Source organism: Haplochromis burtoni, unplaced genomic scaffold (assembly GCF_018398535.1).
Source record: "Haplochromis burtoni strain Fernald_Lab_line unplaced genomic scaffold, NCSU_Asbu1 Contig_434, whole genome shotgun sequence".
Classification (NCBI taxonomy): domain Eukaryota; kingdom Metazoa; phylum Chordata; class Actinopteri; order Cichliformes; family Cichlidae; genus Haplochromis; species Haplochromis burtoni.
In genome coordinates, this window is record NW_024582795.1 from 27,755 (window position 1) to 50,457 (window position 22,703).

Here is a 22,703-nt window from a genome sequence, read left to right on the forward strand (position 1 = left end):
TTCAAGCACAGTGTACGTTTTAGTTAAAGATACAAACTTTTTTAAATCTAATTTGTCTCTCATGAGCCTCCTTGATCTATACTTCTTCCCTCACAGTTTAAAACTCAAACTTTTTGGAGTCATAATGTCTCAGGGAGATGATGATATAAGGATATTGTCATAATCTTTCCACCAATTGAACTGGTTTGGTCATCATTTGCTATTTCTCCCTGCTTACAATACAAGGAATGACAAACTGTGTAGAACCAGGAGCAGTTATTGCACCCATAGAGGAGGATAACAAATTAACATGTGTTAAAATCATTAGGCATTTCTAGTGGTTCAAGGATTAGGTGGGACAGCATAATGTCAAGCTTGGTCCGGATTCATTGATTTGATGCTATGCAGATCTTTGCAGGTAGACATCTACATGTTGTAGGAGCAGCGTAAATTTTAAAAAATATATATCAGTTGTAATGTTTGTCCTTTTGTTTCCCTGCGGCACAGAAAACATGATTAACTGTAGCAATTATGTTTTGTAGTGAAGTTCTTAAACAGTTCATTGTGCTTCTTTGAAAGCTGCAATAGCACCTTGTTTTCACCCTGAAAGGGGCATGGACGTTCTGATTTTAGGGCGACTCTAATAAATTATAGTGCTAATAAGTTATAGTGCTAAATAATGTTGGCAGGCACATCTTTGTAGAATCTGGACTCTATAGATGTGGGACCTGGAAAAGTAAACCCTTATCAGAACAAGGAAAAAGGTTTACTTTTTTTAAGCATTTATTCCTGTTTATGCTATTTAATGAGAGATAATATAAGCTAATTATTGTATGGTTCATCCACAGGATTGAGGACTGGGAGAACTCAGAGGATCAAAGTCATCAGTATGACGTGGACTCCAACTTTATGGTTTGTCCATGTTAAAACTAATATTTTAAATATGGTCAGTTCACAGACATACCCATGCTATATTTTGCAAACCTGTGGTTTGCCAGTCTGGCCACCATAGATCTGATGTGTGGCTTCATTAGTCTAATTGTATTCTTCATTTACGTTCTATTACAGCAACTGGAGGACAATATTATCCCTTTTGGGAAAAATGAGCTGAAAAACCTGCAGAAGAGTGTGAGTCCAGATAACTCAGAAGGCAATGAGTGTGAGGATGACAGATTTTTGGGGTGTGACGACAAACAGCAGAAAGACTCATTTCTAAGGAGCACGCTGCACTTCCTAAGAAAAATGAACCAGGGGAAGCTGGCTGACTGTCTACAGAGCAGTAAGACAATCTTCCAAAGATTTACCCCACTGAATGAAGACTAAATGGCTGATCGACTGATAGATTCAAATACTCATGCTTTAGGAGAATGCATAATTGGTGGTAGGTTTGATGTACCTTTGTACTTCTAAAAATCCTGCTTTGTGTGTGTTCTTTCAGAATGCCATGCTGCAGTTTGTCAGCATAAATTTAAATACAGTCTGAAGATGAAATTTCAGTGTGTGCTTGAGGGCATTGCTAAAGCAAGAAACCCTACCCATCTGAATCAGATCTACGCTGAACTCTACATTACAGATGGGGATACTACAGAGGTCAATAATGAACATGAAATCAGACAGCTTGAAACATCATCCAGGAAAGTAGACAGGCAAGAAACAACAATCAAACGAGAAGACATTTTTAAAGGTTTACCTGGAAAAAAGGAAGAGATCAGAACAGTGCTCACAAAGGGAGTGGCCGGCATTGGGAAAACAGTCTTAACTCAGAATCACCTCTGGACTGGGCTGAAGAACATAAGCCAACCAGGACATCCAGTTCATATTTCCATTCACTTTCAGAGAGCTGAATGTCTGAAAGAGAAAAAGTTCAGCTTGGTGGAACTTGTTCATCACTTCTTTACTGACAAAAAAAAGCAGGAATCTGCAGCTTTGAAGACTTTCCGGTGTGTTTCATCTTTGATGGTCTGGATGAGTGTCGACTTCCTCTGGACTTCACAAAAGCACACTTCTCACAGAATAACCAATTCTCTGCCAGTAATCTGGAGCAGAAAAGCTCAGGTGCTTTGCCCACGTCTCTCCCTGGACATAGTCTCTCATACAAAAGCAGTGGGGTGACCTCTACTGGCCACTCTAAAAACTACAGGGGAACTAACAACTGAACAGAATAAAACCATAACTACGGGGCCTTTTGTACACATAGTGATATTTATATTAGAAATACTGAGTATAGACATGCATTGAATAATACTGTCAGACTTCAAGAAATAACCAGTTGCTGCATTTCTGAGAAAGTGGAAACAGTTTCTGTGAACCTGTAAATTTGTCTTTTATCTTTTAAAGAGCTACTGGCCTTTTCTGACGTTCCTCAAACGCCTCACTGCTATGTGTGTTTCAGTTTCATTGTGAGAATGACAGCCGAGCAGATGATGTTCTCCGTGAGAAACCTCAATTTGAAGGTAATGGGTGCAGATTTGAATGCTTTGCTCGTTAACAACAGCAGTGGTTTGGTTACTTACACTAGTAACTTATGTTCAAGTTACTTATAATCAAATAACTTATGCTCAAGTAACGGAGTCAGAACTTCTGTTTATTCGACACATCAGCTACGGGCTGGAATTAGTCCAAAAATGACTTCACGTGTCCTCTCCCGATGGCTTTTTCTTTCATCAAAGAAATTTGTGTAGAATAATTGATGAGGACTTGGGAAAAGAGAACCGCTGTTAATAATACGATGACGTGTCTGTCTGCCATGTTTAAACTTCTTCAGGAAGTTTAAACATGGCAAGAAGCTCATCTTAGATTCTTCACCCATGCACGGTGTTCCAGATCTGTTTTTGATGCGTGCTTCTGATGGTGCCCTCAGCTTATTTCCTCGATCTGTTACTCGAGGGTCAGTCCGCCCGTTGTTCTAGATCTACTGGCGTTTAGATCAACTGGCGTTAGTCGAACAGATGTGTGGCAGACTTGCGTTTCAGGAGCTGCTACCGACAAACCAGCAAAAAAACGCCAAATGTGTCACCTGTGACACTTGTGAGGTTATCTCAAACACACTCCGTCAGTCTTGATGCTGTTGAACAACAAAATGTTTAAAAATGTGGCGAGTTTACCTGGTGATATCCTCACGCGTGACGCGATCGCGAAAACAGCAAACAATTAACACCACGCCGATGTTGTTCACGGGACAGCAAGAGTAAACGATCGGGAGACTCTTGTCGTCGTTATCGTTCCCCTCCCACGTTTTATTTCTCCGGTTTCAGCGTTTTTGCAACAACACTAGTGAAATATTAGTGTCATTTCATTATTTTCAAAGGTTTATTTGCATGACGCACAAACAGACACAATTGGAAGGTACAAATGTGTTGTGCATGACACGAATTCAAACGTGCTGCAGATGTGTGTCACAAGTTGGTTGACTCGAGTCCATGTTAGTGCACAAAGTAAACTGCTCGCTGTAGTTGTGAAGCAAAAACGCTGAAACCGGAGAAATAAAACGTGCAGGGGAACGATAACGACGACAAGAGTCTCCCGATCGTTTACTCTTGCTGTCCCGTGAACAACATCGGCGTGGTGTTAATTGTTTGCTGTTTTCGCGATCGCGTCGCGCATGAGGATATCACCAGGTAAACTCGCCACATTTTTAAACATTTTGTTGTTCAACAGCATCAAGACTGACGGAGTGTGTTTGAGATAACCTCACAAGTGTCACAGGTGACACATTTGGCGTTTTTTTGCTGGTTTGTCGGTAGCAGCTCCTGAAACGCAAGTCTGCCACACATCTGTTCGACTAACGCCAGTTGATCTAAACGCCAGTAGATCTAGAACAACGGGCGGACTGACCCTCGAGTAACAGATCGAGGAAATAAGCTGAGGGCACCATCAGAAGCACGCATCAAAAACAGGCACACACTCAGCCTGTTTGTATCATTATTAGTCATGTTTACTTTCACTGTTTGACGTTTCCTGATGCTTTGCTTGATGATGTTGTCGAGTATAGGCTATGGATTATAAGTATTGTAACATTCACAAGAACCAGACGGTTGGATCTCAGTCTGTCCTTTATTCGGCAACACAGGCAAACGGGCCGTTAACTCCGGGGAGAGTGCCCTCGTACAACACTTCACTTCAGCCCCGCAGTCACACAACAACAAGGACCCCCCTCCCCTTCCTGCACACATTAACTCCCTATTTCCTGCAGCACAACCAAACATGTATCTTAAAGAAATAACAACAGTGTGCAGAGATAACCAACATGTCACTGTAAAATAACATTTAACCATTGTTACAGTATGTTCGTACTTCTTTCTACTTCATTTCGGACATGATGTGTTTATTAATTTATTTAGAGCACATATGTATACGCAGCTATCGGTGTATATGTGTTTATTTTATGTGTTTATTTTATATCTCCGTCCGGTTATCACCATTGTCATCATCACCATGAACTATATTCTTATGGACTCGCATTAAATGATCACGTCGTTTTGTGTGTCAGTGTCCCGCTCTGTGCTTTGTTGTGACCTTTGGCTGGTGTATAGTGAGTTTGTGAGAGTGACCGAGGCTTCAGCATGCTGTTAAACTCGGGTTTAAACTGCGCTTCAGAGGATGAAACTTTCTGTTGTTTGTACATTTTGCACCCCCGCAGCAAGCATGGTTGAAATAGTGACTTTAGCTCTTTTAGCTCTGTGGTAAAAACTGGCATGGCAGAAAAAACTGTGCCATGGATAGACAGGTATTGTTTCCATGGAGATTAGTAGTCCAGTCATACTTTCCCTGACCAATAATAATAATATTAATAATAATAATAATAATAATGATAACAATCTGTTTCATTTAAATTTAACTGTAGTTACTGAATACTTTAAAACTGTACACTCAAAAAATTAAAAAGGTGGAGAAAATGTTAAGATAATTTTCATTTTCAATATCAAAATTCCAGTTACTAGTATTTTATGGCATCTTCATTAAACTGGGTTCACCTTCATCTGAACTGAACTGGTTTCAGCCGTGAGCTGTGTAACTGTGTTGTATTAACTAAAATAGATTAGATCCGATCAGGGAAATGCAGCGGGACTTTCTCCAGGCTGTAGTTTAAGGGACATTCATGTTGAAATGACCTGTGGTGTGATTTCTTGCAGACTGATACTGATCCAGGGATGCTCCACCTTCCTGCATAGTTTCTTTTTCATTAACCTTTTTGGGGATTTCACAGCAGTTAAGTTGGAGCCTGTAATTATTGTCTTGTCTTAGCAGAAATCATTAAAACAGCCATGCTGTCTAGCCCCATCACTTGCTTATAATGTGTTCAGGTGACTGTTACCTATGAATCCATTAAATTTCTGTCATCACCAACATTTCACACTGCTTCATCTTAATCCTCAGTCTTGTCTCAAAGCTTATATGAATATGATTCATTTCCAGTGTTATTGTAGTTGAACGTGTGATTGTTAGTCCTCCTGACACATCATGACAGTCGGGATGCCATTGCCTCACCTGCATATGTTTCCAAAGACCATCACTGATCCACCACCGAGGTGGTTGTGCTTGTTTGTACAGAGACATTCACACCTGAGGCCTGCTGCAGGTAATTTTGTAGTGCTGGCAGTGCTCCTTGCACTGCCAGCTTTAAGGTTCTTAACCCTAAAGCTGATGGGTTAAGAACCTTCTACAGCTCTGCTATAGTAACTGCGCGTGTTCTGGAACACTGCACTGATAGCAACATTTATCCCCGCAGTCCCACTACTGCACAAGTATTTCACAATTTTTTTCATGTATAAAGGGCAAATACAAGAGCAAATATTCAAAAGCCAAGTAGAGATATAATATTTACTAATAAGTGTTTCTGAGAAGCACAAGTCATTTCTCATTATAATATCTGATTCTTTGAACACAGCTCAGACAGTCTAACCTGTCAAACCGGTCACAGTGATGTAACGCCTTGAGGCGACTTTTGTTGTGATTTGGCGCTATATAAATAAAAATAAATTGAAAATTGAAAAAAAAAACAACGAAGGTGTGGAGAAACATGCAAGCATGTAGAGAGGAAGAAGTGTTGCTTCGCTTCATCCTATAAAGGTTTAACATACAGCGCAAGACAGCTGTTGTATACAGAAGTGCTCGGGACACCAGAGAGCTGCACACTGATAGATTTTGTGTCTGAAAGTCCAGTGAGTAGATCACTGATCGGTTGCAATGGTATTAGCCTACGGTTAAACATTAGCAGTTTGATTATGTTCTCAGGAAAACAACTGAGGGTGAATGTGTTATTGTTGCGGGTGTAACATTATATTTGAATCACTCAAGAAAGCGTTTAATAATAAAAGATCTGAATCACATTATCAGCTCCATTGACAGACGTTTCATTATGTTATGTAACAGATCTGTTCAAGACACATGAAGTTATTTGAGAGTTTATTTGAGTGAAAACTTTCACCTGCATGTTCTCAGTGCTGAGGTCAATAAGCTGCTGCAGTGCTTGATAGCTTTAATCGAGTAAGAGGTATAATGTGACTCTCCCCCCAGCTTGATGTATGTGTGAAGGTCTAGGCTTGGGTATGACTTGGATCTCTAACTATCCACGACTCTTCGATTGATTGAATCTTTATTTTGAACATGTTGAAAAAGTAAAACAAAATAGAATTAAAAGAGACAAATGAACAAAGCAAAACAAAAGGAAAACGAGCAACCACAACTCCAAATAACGTTCATGTTCAAAAAGGAGCAGGAAGAAGCATAAGCTTATTTAATCCCACCCCTTTTCCACTATCTAGTATCAATAGACTACAGAAATACCTCCTTGCAATTACATTATTTATGTGATTTTTATATTATATCCATCCATCCATTCGCTTCCGCTTATCCTTTTCAGGGTCACGGGGGGCGCTGGAGCCTATCCCAGCTGTCTAGGGCGAGAGGCGGGTACACCCTGGACAGGTCGCCAGTCTGTCGCAGGGCCAACACACAGGGACAGACAACCATTCACACTCACATTCACACCTAGTGGCAATTTGGATTATCCAATTAACCTATCCCCACAAGCTGCATGTCTTTGGACGGTGGGAGGAAGCCGGAGTACCCGGAGAGAACCCACGCAAACACGGGGAGAACATGCAAACTCCACACAGAAAGACCCCGGCCTGATGGTGGAATTGAACTCAGGACCTTCTTGCTGTGCGGCAACAGTGCTAACCACCGTGCCACCGTGCTGCTCAATATAAAAATAAATTAATAACAATATTTATCTATCCAACATACGTATAACACAACCACATTACACATTTCAATAACCCCATAACACCTCAAGGATACACAACCTACAAATATATATATATATATACCCATACCAACATACCCGTGCACCCGCACACACATGAAAATATTAGACAAGAACACCCTATCAAATCTCTACCTTTCCCTGTACCCTGTAAAAACCATATCCTTAAACCGCTTTTTAAACTGCGCCATGCTTGGACATTGCTTCATATCTTTACTTAGTCTGTTCCACAGCTTCACTCCACACACAGAGATGCAAAAACTTTTTAATGTTGTACGGATACGAGGATGTTTTAAATTTAATTCCCCCCTCAAATTGTATCCCCGTTCCCTTTTAGAAAACATTTTTAGAATATTGTCAGGAAGCAGGTTATTTATTGCTTTATATATAATTTGTGCAGTGAGAAAATGAACCAGATCTGTGAATTTTAGAATTTTTGATTTTAAGAATAGTGGATTTGTATGATCTCTGTAACCAGTTTTATGGATTATCCTTATGGCCCTTTTTTGTAATATAAAGATTGATGATAGCGAACATTTGTAAGTATTGCCCCAAACCTCTGCACAGTAATTCAAATACGGTGCAATCAGGGAACAATAGAGAATGTGGAGTGATTTGTGGTCCAGAATGTGTTTTACTTTACTCAAGATTGAGACACTTCTTGAAATTTTGTTATGTATATGATTTATATGAGACTTCCAGTTTAATTTATCATCTATAATCACACCAAGAAACTTATGTTCAAGTACTCTTTCAATTTCCACACCATCTACATGAATCTGCACTTGTGCATTTCTAAGGGAATTCCCAAATAAGATAATTTTAGTTTTACTTAGATTTAGCGATAGTTTGTTCCTGTTAAACCATTTTTTAATTTTGCACATTTCTGAAGTAATTGTATCCAGCAGCTCCTTTAGATTCCCCCCAGAACAAAAAATATTTGTGTCATCTGCAAATAATACTAATTTTAATATATCAGATGCCTTACAAATATCATTTATATAAATAATAAATAATTTTGGACCCAGTACAGAGCCTTGTGGAACACCACAAGCAATGTCCAAGCATGATGAGGAATGGACACCCAGCTTCACAAATTGTTTCCTGTCACTTAAATAATTTTTCACCCATTGCAGTACAACCCCCCTGATCCCGTACCGTTCCAGTTTATTAATTAATATGTCATGATTGATTGTGTCGAATGCTTTCTTGAGATCCAGAAATACTCCAGCTGCATACTGTTTCTGATCTATAGCATTCGTAATCTCCTCAATTGATTCGATTAATGCCAGAGATGTTGATCTTTTTGATCTGAATCCATATTGACTGTCAGAGAGTAATTTATATTTATCTAAGAATTTGTCTAATCGTTTATTAAACAGGTTTTCTAGGATTTTGGAGAATTGTGGTAGTAAAGAAACAGGCCTGTAATTTGTGAAGTGGCGTCTATCCCCGGTTTTATACAGCGGCACAACTTTAGCTATTTTCATTTTGTTTGGCACTTTTCCGTCTGAAATGATAAGTTGCAAATATATGTTAGAGGTCCTACAATTCCTTCAATGACCTTCTTGACGATTTTCATGTCAATATCGTTACAATCAGTAGATGTTTTATATTTACACATGTGTACAATGTCAATTATTTCTTTTTCCTCCACTGATGTGAGGAACATTGAGTTAGGGTTCCTATCAATCAGGTTTTCACTACAGTCTACTGATGGCAGTGACTCAGGAATTTGTTCTGCCAGTTTTGGTCCAATATTTACAAAATAATGATTAAAGCTGTTGACCTTATCAGCAGTGTTTTCCATAATATTGCCATTGTCGATAAAGTATTGAGGATAACTTTGTTGTCCAGAATTATTTTTAATGATACCGTTTAAAACATCCCATATTCCCTTCATATTATGTTTATTGTTGTTCAATATTTTACTATAATACTCCTTTCTACATACACGTATAATATTGGTCAACTTATTTTTGTATTTTTTATATTTATTTATATTTATTTATCTTCTGTGTATCAGAGCTCAGCACCTGATTATCATTCACAATCCCTGCTCTGTGTGTCCTTTGTATTGAAGCCTGAGCAGCAGCAGCAGCAGCAGCAGCAGCACATGCCACACTCTAATGGACCTGCTGGACCTGAAACTGGAAATAAACTAAATTCTGTGTCCATGAAAACTGACCAGCCAATGGAGTCTTATTTTAAAAAAATTGCTGATGGAAGGTAAATTTGGAGAGGAATTTTAGACACAATACTTTTTTTTATTTAAAAAAAAATTAATATTTACAGAAAGTCATTTATTAACATTTATCATTGCTTTTTCATTTCAGGATTGATCACAGACTACAATCTTCTGGATCTTCACCCAGCTGTGTCTCCTTCAACAGCAACAAGTCAAAAAGCATGATTTATAAGTTTAAAAAGCAAGATCCTGATGAGCTGAAGTAAGCTGTCAGTAAAATGTCTCTGATGTGTCTTTGAATTGTTGTGTAATGGTTCTTACATCTGGTGACAGGGCAGGAGAGCTTTGCTAATGTACACAACTAACACACACATAGACACACACACTGATATTAGGAATCCATATTTCCTGCTGTTAGAAAGCTTCAAGCACAGTGTACGTTTTAGTTAAAGATACAAACTTTTTTAAATCTAATTTGTCTCTCATGAGCCTCCTTGATCTATACTTCTTCCCTCACAGTTTAAAACTCAAACTTTTTGGAGTCATAATGTCTCAGGGAGATGATGATATAAGGATATTGTCATAATCTTTCCACCAATTGAACTGGTTTGGTCATCATTTGCTATTTCTCCCTGCTTACAATACAAGGAATGACAAACTGTGTAGAACCAGGAGCAGTTATTGCACCCATAGAGGAGGATAACAAATTAACATGTGTTAAAATCATTAGGCATTTCTAGTGGTTCAAGGATTAGGTGGGACAGCATAATGTCAAGCTTGGTCCGGATTCATTGATTTGATGCTATGCAGATCTTTGCAGGTAGACATCTACATGTTGTAGGAGCAGCGTAAATTTTAAAAAATATATATCAGTTGTAATGTTTGTCCTTTTGTTTCCCTGCGGCACAGAAAACATGATTAACTGTAGCAATTATGTTTTGTAGTGAAGTTCTTAAACAGTTCATTGTGCTTCTTTGAAAGCTGCAATAGCACCTTGTTTTCACCCTGAAAGGGGCATGGACGTTCTGATTTTAGGGCGACTCTAATAAATTATAGTGCTAATAAGTTATAGTGCTAAATAATGTTGGCAGGCACATCTTTGTAGAATCTGGACTCTATAGATGTGGGACCTGGAAAAGTAAACCCTTATCAGAACAAGGAAAAAGGTTTACTTTTTTTAAGCATTTATTCCTGTTTATGCTATTTAATGAGAGATAATATAAGCTAATTATTGTATGGTTCATCCACAGGATTGAGGACTGGGAGAACTCAGAGGATCAAAGTCATCAGTATGACGTGGACTCCAACTTTATGGTTTGTCCATGTTAAAACTAATATTTTAAATATGGTCAGTTCACAGACATACCCATGCTATATTTTGCAAACCTGTGGTTTGCCAGTCTGGCCACCATAGATCTGATGTGTGGCTTCATTAGTCTAATTGTATTCTTCATTTACGTTCTATTACAGCAACTGGAGGACAATATTATCCCTTTTGGGAAAAATGAGCTGAAAAACCTGCAGAAGAGTGTGAGTCCAGATAACTCAGAAGGCAATGAGTGTGAGGATGACAGATTTTTGGGGTGTGACGACAAACAGCAGAAAGACTCATTTCTAAGGAGCACGCTGCACTTCCTAAGAAAAATGAACCAGGGGAAGCTGGCTGACTGTCTACAGAGCAGTAAGACAATCTTCCAAAGATTTACCCCACTGAATGAAGACTAAATGGCTGATCGACTGATAGATTCAAATACTCATGCTTTAGGAGAATGCATAATTGGTGGTAGGTTTGATGTACCTTTGTACTTCTAAAAATCCTGCTTTGTGTGTGTTCTTTCAGAATGCCATGCTGCAGTTTGTCAGCATAAATTTAAATACAGTCTGAAGATGAAATTTCAGTGTGTGCTTGAGGGCATTGCTAAAGCAAGAAACCCTACCCATCTGAATCAGATCTACGCTGAACTCTACATTACAGATGGGGATACTACAGAGGTCAATAATGAACATGAAATCAGACAGCTTGAAACATCATCCAGGAAAGTAGACAGGCAAGAAACAACAATCAAACGAGAAGACATTTTTAAAGGTTTACCTGGAAAAAAGGAAGAGATCAGAACAGTGCTCACAAAGGGAGTGGCCGGCATTGGGAAAACAGTCTTAACTCAGAAGTTCACTCTGGACTGGACTGAAAACATAAGCAACCAGGACATCCAGTTCACATTTCCATTTACTTTCAGAGAGCTGAATGTACTGAAAGAGAAAAAGTTCAGCTTGGTGGAACTTGTTCATCACTTCTTTACTGACATAAAAAAAGCAGGAATCTGCAGCTTTGATGAGTTTCGGGTCATGTTCATCTTTGATGGTCTGGACGAGTGTCGATTTTCTCTGGACTTTCACAACACTGAGATCCTGACTGATGCTACACAATTTGCCTCAGTGGATGTGTTGCTAATAAACCTCATCAGGGGTAATCTGCTTCCCTATGCTCACCTCTGGATAACCACACGGCCTGCAGCAGCCAATCAGATTCCTCCTGAGTTTGTTGACATGGTGACAGAAGTCAGAGGGTTCACCGATGAACAAAAAGAGGAGTACTTCAGGAAGAGATTCAGAAATGAAGACTAGGCCACAAGCATTGTTTCCCACATCAAGTCATCACGAAGCCTCCACATCATGTGCCATATCCCAGTTTTCTGTTGGATCACTGCTACAGTTCTGGACGATGTACGGAAGACTAGAGAGGGAGCAGAGCTACCAAAGACTCTGACTGAGATGTACATCTATTTCCTGGTGGTTCAGTCTAAAGTAAGGAAGATCAAGTATCATGGTGATGCTGAAACAGATCCACACTGGAATTCAGAGAGCAAGAAGATGATTGAATCTCTGGGAAAACTGGCTTTTGACCAGTTACAAAAAGGAAACCTGATCTTTTATGAATCAGACCTGACGGAGTGTGGCATCGATATCAGAGCAGCCTCAGTGTACTCAGGAGTGTTCACACAGATCTTTAAAGAGGAGAGCGGACTGTACCAGGACAAGGTGTTTTGCTTCGTCCATCTGAGTGTTCAGGAGTTTCTGGCTGCTCTTCATGTCCATCTGACCTTCATCAACTCTGGTATTAATGTGCTGGAAGATCAGCTAAAAATGCCTTTATGGTCTAAACTGTTTAAAGAAAGAAATTATTTAAAATATCTCCACCAGAGTGCTATTGACAAGGCCTTGGAAAGTCCGAATGGACACCTGGACTTGTTTCTCCGATTCCTCCTGGGTCTTTCAACTCAGACCAATCAGGGTCTCCTTCGAGGCTTACTGACAGACACAAAAAGACATTTTGAGAGCAATCAGGAAACAATCCAGCACATTAAGAAGAAAATTGGTGAGAATCTGTCTGCAGAGAAAAGCATCAATCTCTTCCACTGTCTCAATGAACTGAACAATCGTTCTCTTGTGGAGGAGATCCAACAGTCTCTGAGATCAGGAAGTCTCTCTATAGATAAACTGTCTCCAGCTCAGTGGTCAGCTCTGGTCTTCATCTTACTGTCATCAGAAAATGATCTGGATGTGTTTAACCTGAAGAAATACTCTGCTTCAGAGGAGGCTCTTCTAAGGCTGTTGCCTGTGGTCAAAGCCTCAAGAAAAGCCGTGTAAGTACACAGGTACGCATGTATTGAAAACAAAGTGTATAGATATTTGAAATTAGTGAATAGTCTTCTCTGTGAAACAGAAAATAAGGCTAAATAAATGTTTTTCCTATGTTGTTTTACCTAGATTGACTTTCTGCACCCTTGCAAAGAGAAGTTTTGAGGCCTTGTCTTCAGTTTTTACTTCTGAGTCTTCTAGACTGAGAGAACTGGACCTGAGTAACAACAACCCCCAGGATTCAGGATTGAAGATATTATCTGCTGGACTTGGGAGTCCACAGTGTATGCTAGACAATCTCAGGTCAGATGGATATAGTTCTGCCTTACTTAAAAGAAAGAAAATCCCATTTTGCAGTTGATTGTGGAATTTTTAGTAGTTAGGAAATTTTGCATCTGGATTGGACAAATGTTTGTCGTACCAGTCTACATGCTCAGATGCTTAATTTTATACACCTGTGGCTATGGAAATGATTGAAACACTTGAATTGAATGATTTAGATGTTTGACTGAAAAGTTCTACCGCCCAACACCCATTTCACCTGACCTCTTTGGCACTTCCTGTGGGTGGTGGGCTTACAGGACAGGAAGCCCATATTGCTTTTTTGGGCTGCACCCGGCCAGGCCCCATGGGCTAAGGCCCGACCACCAAACACTCTCCCTCCAGCTCCTTCCTTTTTAGTCTGTTGGACTTTGGAGGCTGCTGATAGGTACTGGCAGTCCAAGCAGAATGTGGAATAGGCGGTAGCTGAAGCAAAAACTTGGAGCTTGGTCTGATCTTTTGGCAGTAAGTCGAACTTATTCTCAGTGGGTGTCTGACTCAGCCCTTTGTCACTGAATACATTCATAATTTTTATGGACAGAATTTCTAGTTGTAGCCAAGTGACAGAAGGCTTCCACTTTGGTGGCCTCAGAATCTCATCTCTGCTTTTAGAAGAGGATGTTGCCTTGTTGTTGTTGGCCTCAGGTGGTGGTCTCAAGCTCTCACTGGTGTGATTTGCAGCAGAGTGTGATTTGCAATCCGGTCCTCAGCCAAAAAAGGGTGGAGTGCTCACTCCAGGTCAGAGATGAGTTTCTGCCCCAAAGCAGAGGAGTTTAAGTATTTCAGGGTCTTAAACTCCTCTGCTTGCGATCCTTGAGGAGAGAGGGGACTGAAGGGAGAGGGGAGTGAGAGATTGGCCGAGGTATCAAGCAGTCAGAGAGTGATGGGGATGCTGTACCAGTTTGTCATGTAAAGAGAGAGCTGATCACAACAGCAGAGCTGTCAATTTAACGGTTTATCCCTATACTCACCTTTCACCACAAGCTCTGTTTATTGACAGAAAGAATGATATCACAGATACAAGCAGCAGAAATTAGCTTCATGTAAAGGTGGCTGGCGTCTTCCTTAGTGATAGGGTGAGGAGTTCAGTCAAGAGGGTTTCAGAGTAGAGCCACTACTCCTCCACGTTGAAAAGAGACAGTTGCGGTGCTTTGGCCATCTAATTAAGACTCTCCTGGGCACCTTCTGCATGAGGTGCTCCAGGCATGTCACACGAGAAGGAGGCCCCTGGGGAGACCAAGGACACGCTGGGGGAATACCTACCTTTTTTTCATATATTATCTCACACGCAGTTATGGTCTCTCATTGATAATTTTATGCTTTCATGATTTTCGTGTTTTCTGTTCTTCAAACAATAGTAATGTGGGATATGTAAGAGTTAGTGCCACTTTTAGATAGATTAGACGGGTAGATAGGATTATATCTTATTCAAAAACGACTGACATGTCACTTTAACACAAATATTACTATTCATCATTTTCTTCAGGCTGAATGGCTGTTTCATAACAGAACGAAATGTTGGTTCCCTGGCCTCAGTTCTCAGCTCCCAAACTTGCAGCCTGAGAGTGCTGGACCTGAGTAACAACGACCTGCAGGATTCAGGAGTGGAACTACTGTCTTGTGGCTTGCAGGGTCCTTCCTGCACGCTAGAAACTCTCAGGTCAGATTGCAGTACAGTGCTGCTCTAGGGAAAACAGTTAGGGGAAAAGAAGTTGTTTCAATACTATCTCCAGTATCACCAATAAAGTCAATTTAGTTAACCGTTTGGAGCCGGTCGGAGCGGGCACGCTCTGTTTTGCGTAACTATTTTTAAATCCCGGTAGCTCTGCAACCACGTAAGCTAGCGCAATAATTTTTTTTGCATATGAAACCGGAGGAGTTGTACTTACATCTTATGCCATCAGCTTGTCCTAGGTCACGGTTTCCTTCCACATACAGCTTTGCAAAAACTGCATAAAAAGCACTTGCAGCAACAAAAACATAATATTCCAGAAACACGCTTTGCCGATCCGATCAGCTCTTCATAACACTTCCTACGTTGGAATAGACGTCAGCGCGAATTTTTGCATGTCCGCCATTACCTGCCCGAAATCGGAAGTGACGTCATTTTCGCGGAAATGTAGTTTTTTTTACCATCAGGGCCTCAGGGCCTATACTGGTGCTTTTAAAAGTTATCTTTGACTTTATGACTTTCTGTGTCTTTTCTGGGATGCTTAGGACTCAAATTGCACTGCTGGAAATAGCTTATTTTGATGCATATGCTGCTTTTTTGCAAATTTGCAGTATAATATTTATTTTCGTTTTTCCTGCAGTATATAAAAATTGGTGTATTTCAAAAATAAAACTATGAAGACACTCAAAATAAATTTCCTGTGGTGGGAAACTATTTTGTGCAAGTTTTTTGTATTTACAGTTTTGAGCGATAAGCCTCTTAAATTTCTCTAACTAGAAATATATGTTATAAAAGCAAAAACGATTTTCAATTTTTTTTGTAGTTTATTGCACTTTTTTGGAATTTATGTAATTACTATGCACTTAATGAATACATATTATTAAAATCTGGGCTATAATTGTTGTATTGATGTATAGCAACTTGAAATGCTCCCAAAAATGGCACCACACTATGTAAAAATATAATATAAGCTCTGGCGGACTTGGTTCTATGGTAGGTCTTAAAGGGTTAATAGAACTATTTTATCACAGTCATGCTAAACACCAGATGACTGTATAATGTCAGACTATACTGTCTATATTAGTGCTGTCAGCGTTAATCTCATTAAAATGACCTTAACGCCATAACCGCATTAACGCGGCAAATCTCAGTTAGCGAGTTAGGGCAGATTGCCCCATGCGTCAACGTGTTTGCGCGGTTAGCTCGTTAATGCATTAGCACTGTGCAGCCCCATTAACAGGACAATGCGTGCTAACTCGCTAACGAAGATTTGCCGTGTTTTGCGGTTATGGCATTATGGCACTAGTCTATATATTTCTTTACTGCCTAGTCTTGACTATACCGAAGGTATTTAATTGGGCTATTTATTTTTACAAGTAAACACCCCAAAAATGTGATAAGATCTTGATAACTTGTTTCACTTAAAATGTTATTTCTCTTATTGTCTCTTTAGACTGAGTGTCTGTAACCTCTCTGAAGCAAGCTGTGCAGCCCTGTCCTCAGTTCTTAGCTTGCAATCCTCTAGTCTCAGAGAGCTGGATCTGAATAATAACAACCTGCAAGATTCAGGAGTAAAATTGCTGTTGATAGGACTGAAGAATCCACACTGTAGACTGGAAACTCTCAGGTCAGGTTTCTCTAACCTAATCAAATGGTCATCTTTAAATTTAGTATATTATTTTTGTGTGTCATACTACCAGTTGCACATCTATTCTGTTTCTTCCTATGGTACCATTTTTCAGGTACCTTTGTTGATTTCAACATCTCAACAGTCTAGTCCAGTCTAAAACACACCTTGGCACATTTCTATGCAGTGGCTTTTATTATTGTTTAGATATGAATCTATTTCTCTGAGAGCAACAGCTCTTTATCATTAAAATAAATTAAAATATTGTATTTATGTCAAAATTGAAAATTTATAGTGTTGGTCAGCTTGTTTTAATACTAGCCCACATCTCCTGCTGGTCAGGTTATTCTCTTCTATACATCAAGTTGGCAAAACTCATTTATGACATATAATATAGGCAGCTTTAACCTTCCCACAGTTGCTGCACTCTTCATGCCACTTGGCAGAACAGATCCATACTGCCAAATATGAATACTTGCAGATGAAAATAGCAATGGTAATTTAACAGTAATGGTCACTGCATTACAGAAAAAAAGGGATAAAATATTTAATTTCTTTGTGTGTTCTCAGGATATCAGGCTGTTTGATTACAGAGGAAGGCTGTGCTTCTCTAGCCTCAGCCCTGACTTCTAACCCCTCTCATCTGAGGGAGCTGGACCTGAGCTACAATCACCCAGGAGACTCAGGAAAAAGGCTGCTATCTTCTGGACTTGAAGATCCCTGTTGGAGACTACAGAGTCTCAAGTATGGAAAATGTATTGCACTCAAAGATAATGACAAAGAGGAGAAAAAAGCTAAATAGGTATAGCCATAAGTAGATTAACTGGATAGTTACTGTATGAATGCTTCATTACTTTATTAGAAGAAACAAGGCAACAGATTTAGTGTGTACAAATTGTGGATCTGAACTTTATTTGTAGAGCGACATTTCATGTACTTCATGAAATAGTAAAGTGATGATAACAGTAAAAATAAATGAATGGTAACTCAAAGAAGAACAGATCAAATAGACTTTAATCCTGTGTATTCAGCTTGTTTACAAGTGTTCCATACTGATGTAAAATGCATTCGTGAAGAACACAGTTATTACTCCAACACTGGCAGTAAATAAGTGAAGTGTGTGGATGAAAGTGCATTGTGAAAAGACTGTGTTGGTCCTGACAGTCCTCCTCCTTTCAGGTTGGAGCCTGCTGGTGTCCAGTGGCTCAGACAAGGTCTGAGGAAGTGTAAGTATGTTTTAAAATGAGTCAAAATTAAAATGACCGTGGATGAAGATGATCTCCAACGTTAGTTTTCATGAAAAGGTAATAATGAGCAGATTATGTCCTTTTGTCTTCATTAGATTTCTGTGAGCTTACAGTCAACACAGATACAGTAAACAGAAACCTTAAACTGTCTGACAACAACAGGAATGTGACATATGTGAAAGAAAATCAGTCATATCCTGATCATCCAGACAGATTTGACCAGAATCATCAGCTGCTGTGCAGAGATGGTCTGACTGGCCGCTGTTACTGGGAGGTTGAGTGGAGTGGAGGTGTGCATATATCAGTGAGTTACAAGAGAATCAGCAGGAGAGGAGAAAGAAATGACAGTTGGTTTGGAGGGAATCCTCAGTCCTGGAGTCTGTTCACCGATGGTGTTTACTCTATCTGGCATGATACAAAAGGAACATCCATCCCTTCCTGTTCCTCTTCTTCCTCTGTCTCTGGCAGAGTAGCAGTGTATGTGGACTGTCCTGCTGGCATTCTGTCTTTTTACAGAGTCTCCTCTGACAAGCTGATCCACCTCCACACCTTCAACACCACGTTTGATGAACCTCTGTATCCTGGGTTTGGACTCTGGTCTTGGTCTTACTTATCACTGGCTTCCTCGGTACGTTTGTGTTCTTTGCAGAAATAATTCACTTTTTGTTAAATAAACTCAGACTGTTGACTGTGTCACACTGGTCAGGATCACACACAGCTACAGACCCAGTACTACAGAACAAATCCAGATGTACATCAAGTATATCTTTTCATTACACAGATTCACATTTGAGCTGTCTTTCAACTCACATGTGACTGAATTTTGTTCTTGTGTCCTTAAAAGCAAAGGATAAAGACAGTAAGAGTTATAACTGCTGCCACCTGGTGATTAGTCACTCAACAACAAAATGCATTTGTTTATTGTTTTCCATTTTGACGAGACAGATAGGCTTACTGAGTTTGGTTGCGAGCGTGTCCTGGAAAGAAACAGATTCCTGCTAATTATTACTTAGTAATATCAGAGTCTAAAGATTTCTTGTGTAACACTTTTAATGAACGCACTGGTACTTGTAGTATTTTTCTACACTAACTGAGCATTCAAAGTGAGTTTCACTATTAGCCACATTCACTCACAAATATTCATGCAGCACTTTAATCTATGTTTATAAGCACTTTTTTTTCTGTCATGCACAAACTGACTGCTGGCTGCACTGGATACCCCCTTATACATTTATTAAAGGAGGGAATTAGCAAAACAGTTGTTGTAACCAGGCTGTAAACATGTTTGTTATGTTGTTACCATGTTGTAAAAATGTTAATATTTTCATATTTTTTTAACAGTATACTTGTAGATGTGTTTTCAAAAAGTACTTGTATAAAATGTAAATGAACATAGAAAGCAATCCGCAAACTATTTAAACATAATATTTATTAAAGATAAGATGAAAAAACACATAAAATTCTGAGGAAGTGTAACTTTTTTTTTATTGTGTGAATGCTTTAAGCATCCACACTATTGAGTTCCTTCTTGATGTTTCCGTACACTTTTCGCCGTGGATCTACTTCCACAATTTTTTTGCTATTTTCACCGTTCAAATTTTAAACTATTCTGCTATTTCTGCTAATGACGGCTATGTCTTTTGGTATTTTTCACTATTATACTTTTTAAAATATTAAGCTTTTTTCCTTTAATTTGAAATGAATGGGAAACTTCTGCAATTCTGCTAAAATTTGCTTGTTTTTGAAACTTAACTACTTCCTCATATTTTCACATAGAGCAACCATTCAAACTTTAAAATGTTCTCAAATTATTGGGCTATTCAGGTATAAATCAGCTTTTTCAAATCTTTTACCGTTTTACTTTTATGCCTCTTAAAGTTTTCAGTTGCAAAATTGTGATTTTTCACAAAATACATGCGTTGTTATGGTTGCTATGCACTTGGCTTCCAGTGTGCCACTGAAGGTTTTGCAGTCTTCTCTTCATGTCCGAACAACTTCTTGCTACTTGCTCAATTTTCACTCAACTTCCACAAATTATACATCAAAACGTAGTATTTTGCTGGCTTTCAGGAAATGTCACTATCATTGTTGTGGGACTTATAGAATTTTTGCAAATCTCCTCAGACCAACACAAAGTCGAAAACTCTCCATAGAAAGTCAATGGAGAGTTGTTCAAAATCACCGCTTGATTTCTGTAATGAGAGGCATATTCGAATCGTCATATCTCCTTAACGAACAAAGTTAAGACATGAGGCTTGTCCCAGTATATCTTCAGACACTCCTGACGCTCACAATTCAAGAATTTCTTTCTCACCTATTACCGTTCTGAAATGAGTTAGACTTGTTTGAGGGTAGGAAATTCGTCCTTCGCTCAGATTTCTTCAGATTTCAAACTCTGGAAATGAACCACTTTTTTCTCTCGTCATAACTTTTTGTTGGATTTCCACAGAGACCTGAAAATTTCCATGACTGTTCACCAAAGCCTGCTGTCTCTTACGGTGAAAGAATGATATCGATCTCCAAATAGATTTAGAGTTAGAAAGCGTTGTTTGAGGGCAAGTCAAGGCAGTTTTTGCTTCGCTCTACTCAGTTATGGTGCATTACAAGTCAAATATCTTTAATAATTCATATTTTAATGATAAATTGTTAACACTGGAAGATTCCCCCATCTCTTCTGAACAAAACGGTGTAAGAATGACCGCTCTAGCCCCTACGGTTAGGAAATTATGGTCATTTGTTTGAGGGGAGTCGTCACTATGAGAAATAGACTGCAAAAATCCTGTGTCTCTCTGTGCTGCATGCACCTGTTTTGGTGGGAAAAAGTACACAGCCTCTCTGATTGGTGGATTCAAATTCAGCAGCTCCCAGCTGCTGACTGACTAGGAAACTTACTTCTCTCTCCGTGTGTGTGTGTGTGTGTGTGTCAGAGAGAGAGAGAGAGAGAGCCTTTTAATGGGATGATCTCATTGTAAGATTCAAATTCAATATATTTAGACTGGTTGACTGAATTGGATCTTGTGTGTGTGTCTCTCTGTGCATGTGTGTTTCCTTATGTGTACATATTTGTGATTGTGTGGCTGTTATATATTTTTTTGCTGATTTTTTTCATTTAACAAGTATATTTGAGGGACCCTCAGCATGTTCAGCATTTTTTCAGCTGTCCATTTTGCTTTTCCAATTTTTCTGTTTAAGTTATTACTATTGTGCTAAATCATACTATTTCTGCTATTTTATAAGATTTGTGCTAAATATAGTATTTCTGATTAATTATAGTTTTTCTACCAAATCATAGTACAGTATTTCTGCTTTTTATAGGATTTGTGCTTAATATAGTATTTCTGCTAAATGTAGTATTTATGCTTAATCATAGTATTTCTATATATTTCTGCCAGGTCCCCAGGCAGCCAATCCTCTGTGAGGACTAAGGCATTCAAATTTACATATCAGGGCCTGCGCGGCTTCCCAGCCAGCCAATCATATCTTAGGGATGAGATGAGACATTCAAATTTACAAATCAGGGCCTGGACGGCTTCCCAGCCAGCCAATCATATATGTGGGCTGAGGCATTCAAATTTGCATATTGGGGCCTTCGTGGCTTCTAAGCCAACAAGTCATCGATGTCATATATCTCTAAAAATTCATATTTTAATGATAAATTGTCAACACTTGACGATTCCCCCATCTCTTCTGAACAAAACGGTGTAAGAATGACCGTTCTGGCCAATACAGTTAGGAAATTATGGTCATTTGTTTGAGGGGAATCCTCACTATGAGAAATAGACTACAAAAATCCTGTCTCTGTGCTGCGTGTGTGCACCTGTTTTGGCGGGAAAAAGTACACAGCCTCTGTGGATTCAAATTTAGCAGCTCCCAGGCTGCTTGACTGAAAACATGCTTCTTCTCCCTGTTTGTGTGTGTGTGTGTGTGTGTGTGTGTGTGTGTGTGTGTGTGTGTGGGAGAGAGAGAGAGAGAGAGACCCTCTTTAGGGCAGCATCTCATTGTTGGAAAAAAATATAATATATTCAGACTGGTTGACTGGCATAGACCCTCCGTGTGTCTCTCTCTCTGTGCATTTGTGTATACATATTTGATTTTGTGTGTATCTGTTGGCTGTTCCTTCTTGTTTTTTAAATTTATTTTTATTTCTTTATTTTTTTTCCACAGGTGAACAACAATTAGTTTTGGGGAACTTAACCATGTTCCGTTTTTTTTTTCAGCTTGTCATCTTACTTTTCCAGTATTTTCACTTAAGTTATTACTATTCTGCTCAATCATAGTATTTGTTCTAAATCATTGTTATTATGCTATATTGTAGTATTTCTGCTAAATCATATATTTCTACTATATTATATTTTTCTTTCTAAATATAGCATTTCTGCTATATAATTGTATTTCTGCTATCTTATAATATTTGTGCTAAACCAGAGTATTTGTGCTGAAACATAGTATTTCTGCCAAATTATAGTATTTGTGCTAAAACATAGTATTAATTTAAAATTACAATATTCATAGTTCATCACAGTGTCTCTGGTAAATCACAATATTTCTGCTCTGTTGTACTATTTTTCTAAATCATAGTGTTTCTGTAATGTTTAAGTATTTTTGGCTAAATATATTCTTTCTGTTATCTTATACTATTTCTCCTAAATTCTTGTATTTTTGAGAAGTTATCATGTTTCTGGTAAAATACAATATTTCTGCTAAGTTCTGCTATGCTATTGTATTTCCGCCAAGTATTATGTTTCCTCTAAGATATTGCAGTT

General features: G+C 38.9%; 2 protein-coding genes across 2 annotated transcripts; both read left to right on the forward strand.

Moving 5' to 3' along the window:
* Nucleotides 1-654: 654 nt before the first annotated feature.
* On the forward strand, nt 655-2,382 carry LOC121812106. The gene is made up of 5 exons (XM_042213318.1): nt 655-743; nt 828-891; nt 1,048-1,258; nt 1,418-1,791; nt 2,317-2,382. The coding sequence occupies exons 2-5, from the start codon at nt 889-891 to the stop codon at nt 2,380-2,382; spliced, it is 654 nt and encodes a 217-aa protein (XP_042069252.1). The 5' UTR covers nt 655-743; nt 828-888.
* Nucleotides 2,345-22,284, forward strand: LOC102294580 (NLR family CARD domain-containing protein 3-like). The gene is given in 12 exon segments (XM_042213324.1): nt 2,345-2,432; nt 9,330-9,475; nt 9,583-9,696; nt 10,685-10,748; nt 10,905-11,115; nt 11,275-13,078; nt 13,203-13,376; nt 14,881-15,054; nt 16,520-16,693; nt 17,264-17,437; nt 17,873-17,919; nt 18,036-22,284. Coding segments are annotated over 12 exon segments (3,690 nt in total). The 5' UTR covers nt 2,345-2,384; the 3' UTR covers nt 18,596-22,284.
* The last annotated feature ends 419 nt before the right edge of the window (nt 22,285-22,703 follow it).

Excerpts from the sequence above, each read along its gene's own strand:
- LOC121812106 (XM_042213318.1), top strand. Across the intron at positions 1,259-1,417 it reads GGCTGACTGTCTACAGAGCA|AATGCCATGCTGCAGTTTGT; the intron begins GTAAGACAATCT and ends GTGTTCTTTCAG. Across the intron at positions 1,792-2,316 it reads TAAGCCAACCAGGACATCCA|AGCTACTGGCCTTTTCTGAC; the intron begins GTTCATATTTCC and ends TATCTTTTAAAG.